The sequence below is a fragment of the Panthera leo genome, chromosome C1, assembly GCF_018350215.1.
Source record: "Panthera leo isolate Ple1 chromosome C1, P.leo_Ple1_pat1.1, whole genome shotgun sequence".
In the NCBI taxonomy this organism is placed as follows: Eukaryota; Metazoa; Chordata; class Mammalia; order Carnivora; family Felidae; genus Panthera; species Panthera leo.
In genome coordinates, this window is record NC_056686.1 from 71,211,206 (window position 1) to 71,223,318 (window position 12,113).

A 12,113-nucleotide genomic window follows, 5' to 3' on the forward strand; every position below is an offset into this window, starting at 1 on the left:
AAATGATGGCTGGCTGGGTGGATGGATGGATGGATGGATAGATAGATAGATAGATAGATAGATAGATAGATAAAAAGGAAAACAGCATGATTCTGGCACAGAGATGAAAGTAGAAAAGATTAGCGTGGGCTGACGTAGTTAGAGAAGTGACTTCAGGACTATTACAAATAGGCTAGAGTAGATGAAGAGTAAAGAAGATGAATGGGAGAACATTAACTCTTTGAAAGTAAGGGCCTTGTCAGATTCTCTTATGACCTCCCGTGCCTAATTGCTGCTCAATAATTTCTCCCTCCTTCTCCATGGTGTATGTTGCTTGCTGAATGAATTCACAGCAATCTTTCAGGAAGCTCTGAGTTTGAGGCCTTCTGCATTTGTGGAGGCTTGGTATAATTACATAGAATGTGATTAGAAAGTGTCAGGGAGAGGTGCCTGGGTGGCTCAGTCAGTCAACTGACTCTTGATTTCATCTCAGATCATGATCTCAAGGTTGGTGGGTTCAAGCCCAGCTTCCAGCTCCTCGCTGACAGTGCGGAGCCTGTGTGGGAGTCTTTTTCCCTCCCTCTCTCTGCCCCTCCCTGACTTGTACTGTCTCTCTCAAAATAAACTAAAAAAAAAAGTGCCAGGGAAAACGAGATTCTTTCAGCCTGAGTGAGAAAGCTGGGGAGGCTTCAGAGAGAAGGTCACACTGGAGTTGAGGCTTGAAGAATGAGTAGGATTTAAGCAGAGAAATGTATGCATGGTGGGGGGCAGGAGGAGTGAAGAGGGAAGGGGGTCCCCAGAGAGGAAGATGGGAAGGTATGGGGGCTATTTGGAGGACGTGAGTAATCCTGTGAGTAGAAACTGGAAGGAGGATGTGGTGAGGCAGGCTGTGAAGGGGGTTGCAGGTGATGTGTACAAGTTTAGATTTGATCCTGCTTTGCAAAGTCTTATCTGCAGACCACTAGTGCAAGACTACTTCATAGTCATGTTTAAAAGTCAGAGTCCTAGGCTCACCCCAACCTGCAGAATCACTGTAGGTCCAGAAAATTTGCTTTTTTAATGAGCTCCATTTCTACACCCCTGGAGGAGGATGCCACTGTGGACAGTTGGGACCCACATTGTATTCCACAGTACACAGGGAAGTGACTGGTTATGATCTGTGTTTTAGAAAGAGAGCTCTGAAGACCTGCCCTGAGAATAACTGTTCTGGCTGAAACAGAGGCATTGAAGCAAGTGAAATGTTCCTAATCTGTGGGAGGAGGGGAATCTGTGGATTAAAAATAAATTACCTATTTACTAACCACTTATTGAAAAGTATGCGGTTGGTAACAAACCACAGCAGTATTGGCATGACATGTGACTTTGTCACCAAAAGAAATTACGGCTCTTTTCATATTGTATTATGGATGTTACAGATGTATTACTTATGCTCATCCCTTCTTCAAAGTCAAGGTAGTAATTAGAACCACTGCTAGATCTTATTATTTAATGTGTTAATGAAGAAGAACATGAGTTATTATATCATAATTTTAAAAATAGTTTGATAACTGTCTCCCTTGTAATCTCATGTTTTTGTTTGAAGCATAGGCGTCCCCAAGCTGCCAAAGGGGTTGATGGCACAAATTAGTTAGGAACTACTGGTATGAGAGGACACGTGGAAGGCCTGAACCAGAGGAGGCCGTGGCGAGGAGGGCATAGAATTTAGGAGAAATTTCAAAGGCAGAAGTGATGGGAGAGTGTCTACTTAAATAAGTAAATATCCAGTCTTGGAAAGAGGTAGAAGTAAGCTGGAAGGACAGAACAAGAGTAGTAGACCAATGGGAGACACTGTAGGAACAGTTACGTCTGGAGGGTGGAAGTTGTGAACTTGTCCGAAGATGGTGATGAGCCTAGGAGAACCTTTAAGCTAAGTCAGGGTCTTGGTGGAGACTGACCAAGAAGCAGCAGTTCTTGGAGACATTTACCAGCCTCCTAAGATGTTAGTCTTGGATCTCATTCTAAATCCCTTTAAAAAGGGGGGCGGGGGGAGGCATATGATGAGCTTACAAATAGTTTGGGAAGAGAAAAGAGGACGATGACCACCCAGATAAGGTCAGCTAATTGCTAACTGAAGTACACCTGGGGAAGTAATACTTTCTAAGGTGTGAGAAGGTGCCAGTGCTACAGGTCTTCTCAGAATTAAAGATCTCACAGCTGGGAGCAAGCCACACATACATACAGGTGACAAAAGAGAACGTGTAAACAGGTGTATGTGTCTCAGCAGAACAGAGAGAAGAAAGGAAGCTTAATAACTGTTCAAATCGCTGCGTTATATCATTTGTAATTTGCCACTTATCTCTTCATCTGCGGTAGTTATCTTCCTGAATAATAGAAGCATCATAAAAAGATACAGTCATGAACAAGTCTTGAAAGTTAGTTGGAATCATGTCCTAGACCGCTCCGAATGCAAGGCTCCTCCGAATCAGTAAAGCACCATCACAGGTTTTCAGCTATTACCCAGGGGACTTACCCAGTACTTGCTTGCCACTCCCTAATGCCTTTGCTGTTAACCTGGAAGGTAGGAAATGTGTCCTCGGGGCACTTGGCTGGCTGCCTCAGTCTCTAGAGCATGTGACTCTTGATCTTGGGGTTGTGAGTTCGAGCCCCATGTTGGGTGTGGAGATTACTTAAAAGTGAAATCTTAACAAAAAAAAAAAGAAGGAAAAGAAGCAAAATGATATTCTGGAATGGGTGGATTAATTTACAAAGCATATAAGCAGTTTTAATATCAAAAATATTTAAATGGAACGATTAAATATTTATAAGTATTACAGTTTACAAGTTCTGTTTTGAAATTCTGTCAGCTATAGTGGCTTTGAAACCAAATGTGATACAGGCTACTGGAGTAGGTGAATCTTTTATTTTAGGAATAGATGAAGGATCTCTTCTGTATCTCTCAACAAGAATTAAATGTGGTGAGCATTTCAGAGTCACCTTAACAAAGTAATATCTGTATTGAAAAATTCTTATGACCTTTTAGTAGTCAATTTAATGTGAAAAGCTGGAAAATATAATATAGCATATTCATTCCATGAAATACGCAATTTTATGAAAAAGTTCTTAGTAAGACCTGCTGTAATTTTAAAGTAACATCTTTTTTGGGGGGCGCCTGCGTGGCTCAGTTGGTTAAACGCTGGCTTCAGCTCAGGTCATGGTCTCATGGTTTACGAGTTCAAGCCCTGCGTTGGGCTCTGTGCTGACAGCTCAGAGCCTGGAGCCTGCTTCAGATTCTGTGTTTCCCTCTCTCTCTGCCTCTCCCCCACTCCTGCTCTGTCTCTCTCACTCTCAAAAATAAATAAACATTAAAAAAATAAAGTAACATCTTTTTTTAATTTGCCAGATATTCTTTTAATGAGAACTAGAAAAGACCACATTTTTTGCAAACTGCCTTTTTTTAAACAAATGATTTGCTTTTGATTACAAATACTGTGTAAGATAATGCCTTCTTTTGCAAAACCAATAAATACAAGAAAAAAATTTAAGTATGTGATTTGCCCAAGATATTTGGAAGGAAAAAAAAGCCTGATTTTTTTTCCGGTATGAAAAAAAAAAAAATCAGTATACCCTAACCTTTCAAGGAATAAGTTCAAAGATATGACTCCACTGGAGACAAAGAGAGAGAGAAGAGACAGAGACCATTCTATAACTGCTTTAAATACCTTCTGATAATTATTCTGATGTTACCTTTCCTTTCTGGAATTTGTATCTTCAAAAAAGAGTTGAATTTAAAATATTTCTAATGAGGGGCGTCTGGGTGGCTTCGTTGGTTAGGCGTCCAACTTCAGCTCAGGTCATGGTCTCACGGTCCGTGAGTTCGAGCCCCGTGTCGGGCTCTGTGCTGACCACTCAGAGCCTGGAGCCTGTTTCAGATTCTGTGTCTCCCTCTCTCTCTGGCCCTCCCCTGTTCATGCTCTGTCTCTCTCTGTCTCAAAAATAAGTAAACGTTAAAAAAATTTTTTTAAAAATTAAATATTTCTAATGAACTGATTAATGGGGGAAAAGAAAATGCATACTGAACACATATGTAGAAACTTTACCATAAGCAATTATGCATATCAAAGACACTAACTTTAAAAAGATACAAAAAAGGTGAGAAAAACCTGAATTACAGAAAAGAAAATCAAATATAATGAGAAACTAGAATAAAAATTAGCAAATACACACACAAAATATATACACATGCAGCAGCATTATGTGTTGACTCACAAAGGGAAAAGCAGTGGTCCAAGAGCACTCAACATGGCTTGTCAGATAAAGAAACACACACAAGCTCAGGTGCCCACACACAAAACAAAAACCCGGTACAACAGTACACTCAATCTATAACACAAATTCAGAATTATTTTACAATGCTTCCTTTCTTAATACAAAGGTACCCATCTTGAGTGTGTATGTATGTATGTGTGTGTGTGTGTGTGTATATATATGTGTGTGTGTGTGTGTATACACACACACACTTTTTCAGTGGTTTACTGTAGACTTATTTTTAATTAGTGTTATTACATGCAACTGTTTCCTGTATTTACCAGCCTTTTTATTTACCTTCACGTGTCTAGCTTCCACCTATCAAAAGTTTCAGGTTGGCAGGCAGACGGGTGCCTTATTCTCTGTGAAACTGAATGCAGTGGTTTTAAACACTGGCCAGAACATGTTTGGTTGCCAATTCAACACATGGAAATAGTTACATTGATGCCTAAGTTGCCATTTTCTGCAGAAAGCTGTGCAATGCTGGTGTCAAAAGACTAGGCAGTCACTATTCATAATGGCTGTTGCAATTCCCTCAGGAATAGATCGCCGGGCCGCTTCCCAAGTCAATCGCCACCTAGGACCGTTTAGCTCAAGTCGATAAGCAAAAATTTCAGCTTACTTGCGTGTTCCTATCAGCTATACAAGTGCAAAGAACCGCTGGTGGCCGTCGGACTTTTCCTTTTTCTCCAGGACTAACATGAAGTGAAAGCCAAAACAGGACTACATCATCACCCCGTCAACAGCACCAGTGTAGCAAGGAAAACTATATTCTTTCCCTGTAGGGCTGTAATGGACTTTGCCGATGCATCATATAGGGGCTTGACAGCATCCAAAGAGCCTTGCCATTTGCAGGAAGCACCAGGGCACGGACACGAATAAGGCCTAAACTCACGGAGCTCTTCATGGTCTGCTTTCTGTGTGTGTGGCAGAGGTATCGCTCCTCCAGGAGAGGCATATTTATAGGGGGAAAGCACGGGAACTGGACACTTCCTCCAGGGCCAAGTTGCGAGGGGATCCCAACAGCCCCGGCAGGTTGGACAACATGTGAGCTTTTGGGCAACAGTTGCTACAAACGAGATGGCCACTCTGACAGTGAAGAATGGGTGGTAGCGCGTAGCCACAGCAGACAGGACACTCAAAAAGACCCGCCCGGTCATTCTTGGATGCAGCTGTGCCAGTCAGGGCAGGCACCCTCTGGGACGGCGCACACTTGGAGGTTCCAGCAGGGAATGCTGGTGCAGCCTGGCGGCTCATTTCCGTGGGCGGAGAACCTCGTCCCGGTCCCGGCTCAAACGCGCTCCGTGGCCACCGCGAACCGCCACCGCCTCTTCCCCGTGTGGGCACCAACGGGACACCCAGACGGGACACCCTGGGCCGCTGCAGCTCGAGAGCGCGCCCCGCAACGGCTGCCCCGGCTCCCCCTGGCGGCGAGCCGCCGTCCTGTCGCGCGTCCTTAAAGTAACGTCTTTTATTTGGGATTTGTTTTTTAAAAGAAAATCTGCATAAGAAATTAACGTCGAATAAATGTCTCTTTTGAAGTGACGTAGAGTACTTCATACATTTCATCTAGAGATCTTCAGCTAAAACGGATTTGTTTTCTTGACACAATATTGGTAGGGTTTCTATTATTTAAAGTGACTAAAATAAACTATGAAATTTTGCCTGAGACGCAAATACAATGTAAAGTAGCTACTCCCAAAGTAAATAATTTTCTTTTCAGTTTAGACTATATTCAACAGGCTGGCCTCAGCTAATGAATTTTTCCATCTATGATGCAGCTTAGATACTGTGCTTTTAATTAAGAATAATTGGGACCTAAAAGCCTATAGAACAACCTGGTCTTCCTTTTTCCTTGGTCACTAGACAATATGTTAGACACAGGAGTTAATATTTGTGAAAATAGTAAATGAGCTATTCTGGTAAGGAAGCACACACATTTACTGTTTAACCCAGTTTTGTTACCTAATGTACTGCTGGGAAATTGACTTTGTTTTCCCCTGCATATTGGAAACTGAACCAGATTACCCACAGTTCGCTTAATAGCAGCCTTTGAAAAAAGTGGGCACACGTGATTACTTAGACTATTTCTTGGGATGATTGTGTTAGATTGATACCTATATATTCAAGCTTAATGCCAACGTGGCATCTCCTAATCCCTGGAAACAGTGAATATTTTAACATACATAGCAAACAGGAATTAAGGTTGCAGATGAAATTAAAACTGCTAATTAGCTGCCCACAAAATAAAGTATCTTATATTAACTCGATGGGCACAGTGTAATCACAAGGGTCCTTAAAAAAGTAAAAGTCGGGGGGGGCACCTGGGTGGCTCAGTAGGTTAAGCATCTGACTCTCGGTTTCAGCTCAAGTCATTATCTCACTATTCATGAGTTCGAGCATAGCATTGGGCTCCACACTGATAGCACGGAGCCTGTTTGGGATTCTCTCTCCCTTTCTCTTTGCCCTTCCTCTGCTCGCTCTCTCTGTGTCTCTCTCTCTCTCTCTCTCAAAATATATAAACTTTTTTTTAAAAAAGTGGAAGTGGGAGGGGCACCTGGGTGGCTCAGTCAGTTAAACGTCTGACTTCAGCTCAGGTCATGATCTCATGGTTTGTGGGTTCGAGCCCTGAGTTGAGCTCTGTGCTCTCAGCTCAGAGCTTGGGGCCTGCTTCAGATTCTGTGTCTCCCTCTCTCTCTGCCCCTCCCCCACTCATGCTCTGTCTCTGTCTCTCAAAAATAAATAAACACTAAAAAAAATAAATAAAAAGTGGAAGTGGGAGAAGAAGAGGTCAGAGTATGCTATGTGAGAGAGATCTAACCCACCGTTGCTGGCTTTGAAGATGGAGGAAGAGGGCCCACAAGCCAAGAAATACCAATGGCCTCTTGAGTCAGAAAAGGCATGGAAACAGATTCTCCCATAAGATGCTAGAATGAATGGAACACAGTCTTGTGACACCTTGATTTTAGCCCAGTGAGAGCCATGTCAGACTTCTGAGCTACAGAACTGTTAGGTAATGAGTTTTGTGTTAAGACACTAAGTTTCTGATAATTTGTTAGAGCAGCAATAGAAAACTAAAACAGCACGCATACAGGTGGTTCCACAGATCTCAGGCAAAAGCCTTTTGTCCAGACTGGAAATCCATATGCTAAGATGGCAGAAGGAAAGGGGACACCAAGGAATCATTAGTCCAGCATTTTTTTAGAATGTCCACTGTGCCAGTTATGGAGTTCGCAGTCTACAGACTAACTTCACATGCCTTAAATTGAGTTTTTGACTTTCCCTTTCAAATCTACTCCTCCCCTGGGATCCCCATCTCAATAAACAGCAGTCCCATGCTTTCAATCCTTTGGGTCAAACTTGTAGCAGGCATCCTTGGTCCTGTTTATTCTCTTAGACTCTACATCCAAGTCGTCAGTGAATCCCATTGGCTCTACTTACAAAATATGTGCGGAGCCCAACCACTTTCCATTCCATACTCACCTCCCTGATCTAAGCTGCCATCACTTCTCCCCTGGATTGCTGACTGTCTCTTACTTGGATTCCCTGCTTCAACTCTTTCTTCGCTGCAGTCCTCACAACACAGCAGCCATAGGGCTGTTAAAATGTGACTCACATCAGGTAAAGAAACTCAGCTCAAAACCATCCAATAGCTCCCCGCCCCCCTCTCATTCAGAGTAAAAGCAAAGTCCTTACACATGACCCAGACCCTTTGTGGCATATTACATACTTGTCCACAACTATTTCGGCGCCAATTCTTACCTCCCTCCCCTGCACAAGGATCATGTGTGCATTCCTCCCCACTATTGGGATTAGCTGTGTGACTTGCTTGGACCAGTGGAATATAAGCAGAGAGGACAGTGTGCCAGTGCCACGGGGAAGATTCGGGAGGCATTACGCAGCTTGGGGAGCTCTCTCGCCTTCTACTCTGCCGTGAAAGTAGAGGCTGTCACACAGGGGCCGCTCCTCCAGCCCGAGTCCCAGAATAAGACTTGAAGCAGCAGCTGACCCACAGCCACAACACAGAGCCAAAGAAGAAATTTGTGGCTGTTTGTTACTGAGACTTACGGCCATTGCAAAGCTGACTACTGTGTACCTACCTCATCACCTCTCTGACCAACTTCATCTCCTGGTCTTCCCTTACTCACTCTGTTCCAGCCATTATGGCCTTCCTGCTGTTTTCTAAATGTGCCAAGCATATTCCTGCCCCAGAACATTTGCACTTACTATTTCCTCTGCCTAGAAACACCCTTTGTCCCCAGATATCTGCATATCTGGCTCACCCCGCCCCCCCTTTTCTTAGGACTTCGCTCCCATGTCACTTCAGTGATGTCTTCCCTGATGGTCCAATATAAAATTGCAACTTCCCTACTCCTACAATTCCTCTTCCCTTACTACTTGACTTCTCTCTGTAACAGTTATGACCGTCCAAAATACTGATGATTTTGCTCGTTTGCTCTCTTTCCTCTAGAATGTAAGCTCTGTCAGAGAAAGGGTTTTGCCTATTTTGTTCACTGCTGTATTCCTAACACCTAGGACAGCATCTGGTGCATCTAAATTGCTCGATAAATATTTGTGGAATGAATAGTGGTGGTGGTGGTGATGGTATGTGTGTTGTCTATGTGCTTAGGGTGAGTCCAGCTGGTATCTGGAGAGTTTTGAGTATCTTATTTTTAAAGTTTACTTATTTAGTTTTGAGAGAGACAGAGAAAGTGAGAGACCTTGAGCCCGGGGGTGGGGGATGGGGGGCAGGCAGAGAGAGGGGTTGAGAGAGAGAATCCCCGACAGTGCAAAGCCCAAATACAGGGCTCGAACTCACAAAACTGTGAAAGCATGACCTGAGCAGAAATCAACAATCAGATGCTTAACCAACTGAGCCACCCAGGCGTGCTTGAGTATTCTAAGTCAAATGCTGCTGGAATAAAATATGGAGAGGGGTACACTGATAAAGAATTTTCTGAATAAAGTACTAGGTCCAAGATTTGAAATTATAGTGAGGCTGAGAAGTGGGATTGAGGATACCTGACAGTCTAAAAAGCTGGATCGGAACCATTCATTGCAGGGGGTTTAAAAAGTGGGAATTCCCAAGTTGTCAGAATCATAAAATGCTGCTTAAATCATAACATCACACCTTTCTAGGTAAAGGCAATGATTTCATTTGTGATGAAACACAGCAAACAGTTACCACTGAAACTCAAGGGATAGTCTTGTGCAAAGATGAAAATTGGGGGCATTGGGACCACACTGGGGGTGCTCTCACCCTGACTCTACCGCTCACGCTCTGTGTATCCCTTCAGGCAAGTTTCCCGGCCTCTGTTGTCATCTTATAAAATGAGGATGAAGAGAACAGTTTTCATAAAATGCTTACCTAAAAGGGTGATTCAAATTAAATAAATAATACATGTGAAGTACTTAGAACTGTGCCTGGCACATAGTAAGCACTCAACAAACATGAGCTATCACTATTACCTTTTGAAAAAATACATGTGAAGGGTCTGAAGTGAAAAATGTATATCACAAACACAAACCCACACTTTGGACCAGATTTAGTAATCAAGGAACTAGAAAGAAAATGAAACTCAGGTATTCTGACTGGGGTTTATGAAATAATTTTCAGTCTGTGTTTGTTTATAAAACAAGGCAAGCCAGTCTGATTGACATGACTGAGTCAAGGTCAATGCAATTTTATTTCATTATATGTTCACAATTGCCTTATGAGGTAGGTTTTATTGTCATCATCCCCATTAAACCTGAATAAACTAAGGGATGCCTGGTTGGCTCAGTTGCTTAAGCGTCTGACTCTTGATCTCAGCTAAGGTCGTGATCTTGCAGTTCATGGGTTCCAGCCCTCCATCAGGCTCTGCGCTGACCAGGAGGAGCCTGCTTAGGATTCTTCCTCCTTTCCTGTCTCTCTGCCCCTCCCCTGACCAAGCTCGCATGCGCACGTACTCTCTCAAAATAAATAAACTTGAAAAAAACAAACATGAATAAACTGAGACTCAGATGGTATTTAGTTTGCCAAGGATCACACAGCTGCTAAAAGGCAAAGTCTATTTTTCAAACTTGCTGCTTAGGCTCCTGAAATTGCACTCCTAACCATCTAACAAGATGAGACAGGGGTGACCATTGAGATGACAAGGATTTGATGTGATAGCAAATGACCTCAGCCAAAACTGATGATCAGTTCCACAGAGAACCTTTGGAGGCACTCTCTGACAGCACAAAGAAGGACACAGTGGGTATAGGTCCGCATGCTATGATAAAAGTACTGCTTAAATGATACAAATTTTAAAAATTATGAACACGTATGTATGTTGTGGGCCCGTGGACTTTGAGCCTACCTTCGTTGCTGAGGCACCTGGTGGGGAGCTGGGCAGAGGGCAGCAGACACTAACTCCCTGGAATGGGAACAGCAGTGAGAGGCGGGGGGCCAGTATCCCCCATCATGCTTCCATGGCAGGGCCTATGGCTGAAGCCTTGAAGGGCTGGCAGGTCACTTCCATTCGCTTCAGCTGAATGGCTCCCTTGGAATGGCAAGACCTTACCAGTAAGATTGTTGTTGCGATCAACCTTTGGTCACAGAACACCCATCCTATGAAGATACACGTTGATTTAGCTAAAGGTAAAGCTTAGAAAACATATTCTTCTCATGTTTTACTAAATGGTAATGCTGACTATTTGAAACTGTAAAACAGAATTTACTAATGACATTATCTCTTTATACAGCCTAAGTCAGAACCATGGCTCCAAAATCTCAAAAACAAAAGAGTGCTGGTGGCTACAAAAACACAAAACGGAGCAAAACCAAACAGATATTACCTGGTAGGATTGTTTTTTCATTAATGGGATTTTTTATGGATTTAGTATCTGTATATATGTTAGCAGCCAAAATGATTGTGGTTTTCTGTATCAAATAAGGAAATATGTTCGCTGTCATAAAGTCAAACACATATGGAATTTAGAGTATAGACATTTATTCTTTTGATGCATTTCATTGCAACATCCATTATATGCCATAGCATTTCATGAAGACATAATTCTGTGAAAAAAGATAATTATTCAAATTCTATTTAAGCATTTATAAAATAGTTTAAAACTTCATTGTGTACTTGTGTTTATGTTTTGTGCTTTGAGGCTTGGTAAAAGATTGTGATAAATTATGACGCTTATGTGTCAAAAATGTAAATTTGACATTATTTCATTATATTCTAGACAGAGAAGAAGTGGAACCTGTTACTATGGAGAGCATGGGTAAGTGGAAGTATAATTTAGAATTTATGCTCCTAGTTTTATGATATTTTAAAATTCAATAAGCAAACAAAAATACAAATTGACGTGTTTAAGATACACGTGGGCTAAAATTATGCCATTTAGAATCTAAAATGAAAAATGTTACAGAAAGAATAAACAGTAAGAGTGGAAGAGAGAATTTCAAACAGAAATAGACTTGAGCCTAGCAGTCCCTTACAAATCGAACATGGTGTGGTTACTAAAGAGACTCTAAAGTGTTGTGAGTCTGCAAGCTATTGCTTTTATTAGAATAATATTTTTTAAGACTCTGGCTCATGGGCAATATTTATCTGTACTTCATGGTAAGATTCCACTATTTCAAGTAAAGAGGCTGGTTTTTAAGCAAATAAACTAGAACTTAGCCAACCAAATTAATACCGTCCCTTCTTTCAGAGGCTAAATAATCTTATTCCAGTAGGACCTTTTGTATTGGTTGTTGTTGTTGAAACTTTCCTCTTAGTTTTGACTTGGGTGATGCACTTCATGTTTAGAAACAGAGAGGAAACAGTGAGGGTTAGGGAGAAGGAAGATCTAAAAGCCTTGAAGGCTGTTCTGAGGGT

General features: G+C 42.1%; 2 protein-coding genes and 1 pseudogene across 4 annotated transcripts in view; 1 reads left to right on the forward strand and 2 right to left on the reverse strand.

Moving 5' to 3' along the window:
- MCOLN3 (mucolipin TRP cation channel 3) overlaps positions 1-2,612 on the reverse strand; it is a 46,228-nt gene extending 43,616 nt beyond the window's left edge. Inside the window, exon 1 of the mRNA XM_042952445.1 lies at positions 2,489-2,612. The gene's annotated coding sequence lies outside the window, so the exon portion shown is untranslated. The remainder of the gene's footprint in view (positions 1-2,488) is intronic.
- The window catches only part of DNAI3 (dynein axonemal intermediate chain 3), an 84,808-nt gene that overhangs the window by 466 nt on the left and 72,229 nt on the right, over positions 1-12,113 (forward strand). Inside the window, exons 1-3 of one of the 3 annotated variants that reach the window (XM_042952443.1) lie at positions 5,636-5,724; positions 10,990-11,085; positions 11,476-11,514. In XM_042952443.1, the coding sequence (XP_042808377.1) occupies positions 11,004-11,085; positions 11,476-11,514 (121 nt within the window). In that variant the 5' untranslated portion in view covers positions 5,636-5,724; positions 10,990-11,003. Of the gene's footprint in view, positions 1-5,635; positions 5,725-5,789; positions 5,880-10,989; positions 11,086-11,475; positions 11,515-12,113 lie in introns of those variants that run through there. The other 2 variants (XM_042952444.1, XM_042952442.1) reach the window with 2 other exon arrangements.
- Positions 4,683-5,520, reverse strand: LOC122227748 (annotated as a pseudogene).